This window comes from Gregarina niphandrodes, assembly GCF_000223845.1.
Source record: "Gregarina niphandrodes unplaced genomic scaffold scaffold00124, whole genome shotgun sequence".
Classification (NCBI taxonomy): Eukaryota; Apicomplexa; class Conoidasida; order Eugregarinorida; family Gregarinidae; genus Gregarina; species Gregarina niphandrodes.
Genome location: NW_011645888.1, coordinates 1 through 4,833, shown reverse-complemented (window position 1 = coordinate 4,833; position 4,833 = coordinate 1). Strand labels below are relative to the sequence as shown.

Here is a 4,833-nt window from a genome sequence, read left to right as displayed (position 1 = left end):
ATAATTTTACTCTTCGTAATAAAATAAATCATAAGAAGGAGACAAAACAGAGGACGACTATCCATCGATCCATTCCACTGGCTCATCACGAAAAGCCTTACGCAACCGCCTGATCTCTGATGGGTGTCGATACGATTCGAGACCTTTAAGCGTGGATGTTACTCTTGGACTAGCGGGACTGCCCTCGCTCGTGGATGTATCGCCGATTAGCACAATTGTGCCATTACTCCCGGTGTCATCAGAACAGTGATCCGAATCATTTCGAGTAGGCGAGGTTCTTGTTTTACTCAAAGGAAGGCCCACCTGTTCGAGAAGGTCTTCGCGTGATAAAGGAAGATTTGCGTTCTCAAATTCTTGTAACCAGAAGTCCAGTTGTTCGGGGGTAGAAGGACTGTTGATCTTCCTTAAATGAGTAAGATGTCTCGTCTGTACCTTGCCAGATTTGAAATCTTTAACTCGAGCGCTGTAACCTAGATCACTTACGGAGACTACTCGTTGTGGAAGACTCCAAATCTTGGGGCTGATTTGTCTAAAATCTTTTGTGATAACCAAATCGCCTTCCTCAATTTGTTTATGACTCCTTTTTTTATTCTGCGATGCTGCATGACGTATTGCTTGATCCTCCATGCAGGTTATATCATTATCTCGTCCACTATTGAACCACTCCGTCCTCTCGGCATTTGAATCATAGATTAAATCGTATATTTCTCTCTCTCGTGGGGTAGCCACAGGTACACCGAAAAGCCAGTGTCCGGGTGTATCTTCTAACGACGTATGATAGCTCGTTCGATACAAGAATAGTGTTAGAGCAAGGCCTTCTTCTGGGTCTAACATCTCATTTTGTAGTATACGTTGATGATGTTTCCTTAGGTGCCTGTGAAACGATTCGACTGGGCTATTTCCTTCTGGGTGATAAGGAGTGATTGCCACAAGATCACTACCAATTAATTTAGCTAGCTCCTGCATCATTAGACCTTGGAAGGCTTTATCGTTGTCTGATATGATCTGACGAGGAACACCGTATCGAGACACCCACATTCTGATAAAAGTAGATACCACTGTCTCTGCTGTTTTGTCTTTAACGTATGTTGCTTCAACCCATCGTGAAGTTCTGTCGATCATAGTCATTATCTTTAGGTCTCCTATAGTAGGCTCCCAGAAATCAATATGAACCGATTCAAACACCTTTCCGAGGGGAAGATGTCGAGACAATCCTTGAAATCGCTCTTTGCCACTTCTACGCCGCTGACAGACCAAACACGAACTTAAATATTCTCGAACTGACGGTAACTGATTGGGCCACCAGAATAATTGTCGACATCGTTTGTAAGTTCTAATTACCCCACAATGGGAGCCAATTCCATTCTCATGGAAATATTTGATAATGTCTGTTGCTTGCTCGGTTGGAACATAAATTTGATTTTGTCTGAATAGCAGTCCACGTTTAATGGTCAATCCATATCGTATGCGCTCTGACTCGGATAGAGTTCCTTGAACCGATTTTATCATCTGCAACGTAGGTAACGGGGAATCGGTACGGTCTAATTCGACACTAAACACCATTCGGTCTTCTATTAATGATTCATCGTGGTGCAATCGACTCAATGCGTCCACATGAAGTATTTCACGTCCGCTCTTATGTTTTATCTTTAGATCGTACTCTTGAAGTGTCGCAGCCCAGCGGGCGATCTTTCCTTTCTTTGCATTAAACATCCACTGCAAGCTTTTATGATCAGTGAAGACTACAGCCCTTCTTCCACGTAGAAACGTATCAAACTTTCTTAAGGATACAACTATAGCGTATGCTTCCTTTTCTCTTGTGGGCCATCGTTGCTCTACTTCTGTCAATGTTTTAGACATAAACTCGATTGGTACGACGATACCCTCTCGATTAAATGACAGGACTCCAGCTACGGCATAATCACTTGCGTCAGTCTCCACAGTCAAGGGTCCTTCTTGCCATTCATTCGATAAAATGGCGCTTCCTAATCGGTCTTTCAATTGTGTGAATGCCTTCTCTTCTTCTGTTCCCCAACTGAACTCTCGGTCTCTCTTCATTAATCTTGTCAGAGGAATGGTTAATTGGGCGTAATTAGCGATAAAGTTCCGATAATAACCGAACATTCCGAGAGCTTGTCGAAGGGTGGTTTTGTCTACAGGGGATCCCAAAATTTTAAGAGCCTCAATCTTCTTCGGCTGTGGGGCTAGTATCCCTTCTTGGATTACATGACCTAAATATTCTATCTGTTTTGGTAGAAAACAACATTTGGAAAGTCTTAGGCGTAGACCAGCCTGCTGGAGTCTTGTTAAGACGATCTCTAATAGTTGTAATGCTCGATTAAGCTCGGGTGCGTGAATGAATATGTCATCTAAATAAACTAGGACTCCATCCCAGCAGAGGTCTCCAAACAGCCGTTCCACCATTCTTTGGAAAGTGGCGGGCGCGTTAATCAATCCAAAGGGCATAACTGTAAATTCGAACAGACCATTGGGTGTCTTAAAGGCGGTTTTTGGTATATCTTTAGTTTCCATGGCGACCTGCCAGTAGCCAGCTCGCATGTCTAGAGCAATAAACCATTTAGATCCTCGAATAGTTCTTAGAAGGTCGTCTATTCTTGGGAGTGGAAATTCATCTTTCAGAGTAACTTGGTTTAGAGGCCGATAGTCAATGCAAAACCGCCATTCTCCAGTCTTTTTCTTAACTAAAACTACACCAGACGCGTAGGGACTTTCACTGGGTCGAATGACATTTTTCTCGATCATCGATTTCACTTCTGTTTCGATAATTTTTTTCTGTTCCTCGGAGTACTTCCTGCATCTGCAAGCTATTGGTCGGTTCGTTGTCACATGAATAGCATGACGAATTACAGTAGTTCGACCAATAGCATCATCTTTCCAAACATCGACAAATCGTAGGAGTATAGATCTCAATTGCTCCCTCACGTTTATCTGATCTATGCTTTGCAGTTGGCTCGCTAATCTTTCTTTCGCATCTTGATGTTGGTCGCAAGAAACTGAAGATTGAAATACCTTTAATGGCTTATTCGTCCTGCAGAGTTGAAACCATTCTCCGTCCAACTGAATCCATCCCTCTTCTAAATGTAGTTTCGCTTTGTGGTCCAATAAGTATGGGATTCCTAAGATTACTTGTTTTGCATCGGAAAGAATTATTCCCACTAATTTATGGTACATTTGCGCTCTAAGCTTAATTGTTAGTCGTCCCCATTTCTCTTGTTTAACTCTGCTGCCATCGGCCAACGTGACATCCATCCCAACTCCATCTATCGCTTTAGGTTTTGAAGCGAGAGTAAGAATATTGACTTCTGCTCCTGTGTCGATTAACGCAGAAGTCCTCGTTTCCTTGATTGTGATCGGTAAAGTATAAGAGGCCGACGTCGTCGTTAATTGATGTTTGACGCCGGCGTTCCCACAAAAGGGGAGTTATCTAAATCTTGTGTTGTCGAGCTACTGTTAGGAGTAGAAGTATTTATTACAGGAATGATTTCACTTGGCTCTACTTGATGTGTTTGTTCAACAACAGACTCTTTCATATTCTTCATTAGAAGGTCTTTAATTTTCACAAGTCGTTCTATTTCCTTTAATACGAAATCGACCTTGGAGGCACCCTTAAACTTAACTGACATACCACCAGGCTGGTTCTTACAAACCATAGCTACGTGGTTAGGCTGTCCGCATTTGAAGCAGGTGACTTTCTGTTCCAGAACCCAACACTTATGGAACTCTGCTACCATAGCCCCACAGTGTTCACAACGGTGATAAGTAGATCTACGTCCCCTGCGCTGGGTATTCGTAGCGGTTTCTTCTTCGTGGTTCTGTCCATCCATATTCTCATCATTAGTCTCTTGTTGATCGATTGAGAAATGTTGAGTAATGTCTCTGGACTTGGATGGGTCTCCAGTTATTTCCCTTTCTGGTGTTTCTTTGAACACTAAACGGGACTTTCGCTTATTGGATCTTGAGTTCTCGCCCACACTTTTGTCGACTTGCACTACACTCACATGAGCACGACCATTTAACTCGATTAAACTCTTAGTTATTCTTTCTAACCGCCATATTCTACTCTCCAGATCCGTTAGACGCATCGCCAGATCTCCTGGTAGTTGGGCTGCATTTACTCGAAAAGGACGAGAGGTGGTTCCTTTTAAGAAGTACAGGATGGTAAGGGTTATTAACCATAGCGAGGCTCCAAAAACTAAAAGCTGAGTCAACTGAATCGTGTTGTAAATCTGTCTGGAGGCATAGGGCGTGCCAATGAGACCAAGTAGAATAGTAAGTAAACTACACAACTTCCATATATTGGTATAAAGAAGTGTCACCAGCTTGCATACATACTTCTTCAAGTTGTACAGGACTCCAATTACTAGTATCGTCCGTAGAAGAAGAAGTTCCGATCCCAGGAGTAGATCTGTCCTCGCAAGGACAGATCCAGTAGCTGTCGCCATTAAATCTGTTATGAACATAGTCGGTTTGGCTCTTCTGTTGGTATTCTATGCTGTTATTTTTCAAAAATATCCCTTATCATTAGTGTGCGCCGTCGTCTATTTTGATTACCAACCTTACGTTTGATCTCCAATCTACCTACACATCACCTTTGTACACACCGCCCGTCGCTTCAACCGATTGGATGGTTAGGTGAATTTTGTGGATCGAAAGGCTTCGGCCTATTGTGAAACAACGTGAGCCTAACTGTTTAGAGGATGAAGAAGTCGTAACACGGTATCCGTAGGTGAACCTGCGGATGGATTATTTAATAACAATAACAACGTTGAAAATATGATTCTGATTACTAATTCAATATTTAAAAGTTAAAAG

At 42.5% G+C, this 4,833-nt stretch overlaps 2 protein-coding genes across 2 annotated transcripts; both read right to left on the bottom strand.

The window, feature by feature from the left end:
• Window positions 1-57: 57 nt before the first annotated feature.
• Window positions 58-3,270, bottom strand: GNI_206360 (putative retrotransposon protein; the record flags this gene model as incomplete). The annotated part of the gene is made up of 1 exon (XM_011135491.1): window positions 58-3,270. The coding sequence occupies one exon, from the start codon at window positions 3,268-3,270 to the stop codon at window positions 58-60; it is 3,213 nt and encodes a 1,070-aa protein (XP_011133793.1).
• Window positions 3,271-3,401: 131 nt separating this feature from the next.
• On the bottom strand, window positions 3,402-4,463 carry GNI_206350 (putative transmembrane protein; the record flags this gene model as incomplete). Its single annotated transcript, XM_011135490.1, has 1 exon — window positions 3,402-4,463. One exon carries the CDS (start codon window positions 4,461-4,463, stop codon window positions 3,402-3,404), a length of 1,062 nt encoding a protein of 353 aa, XP_011133792.1.
• Between the last annotated feature and the right edge of the window lie 370 nt (window positions 4,464-4,833).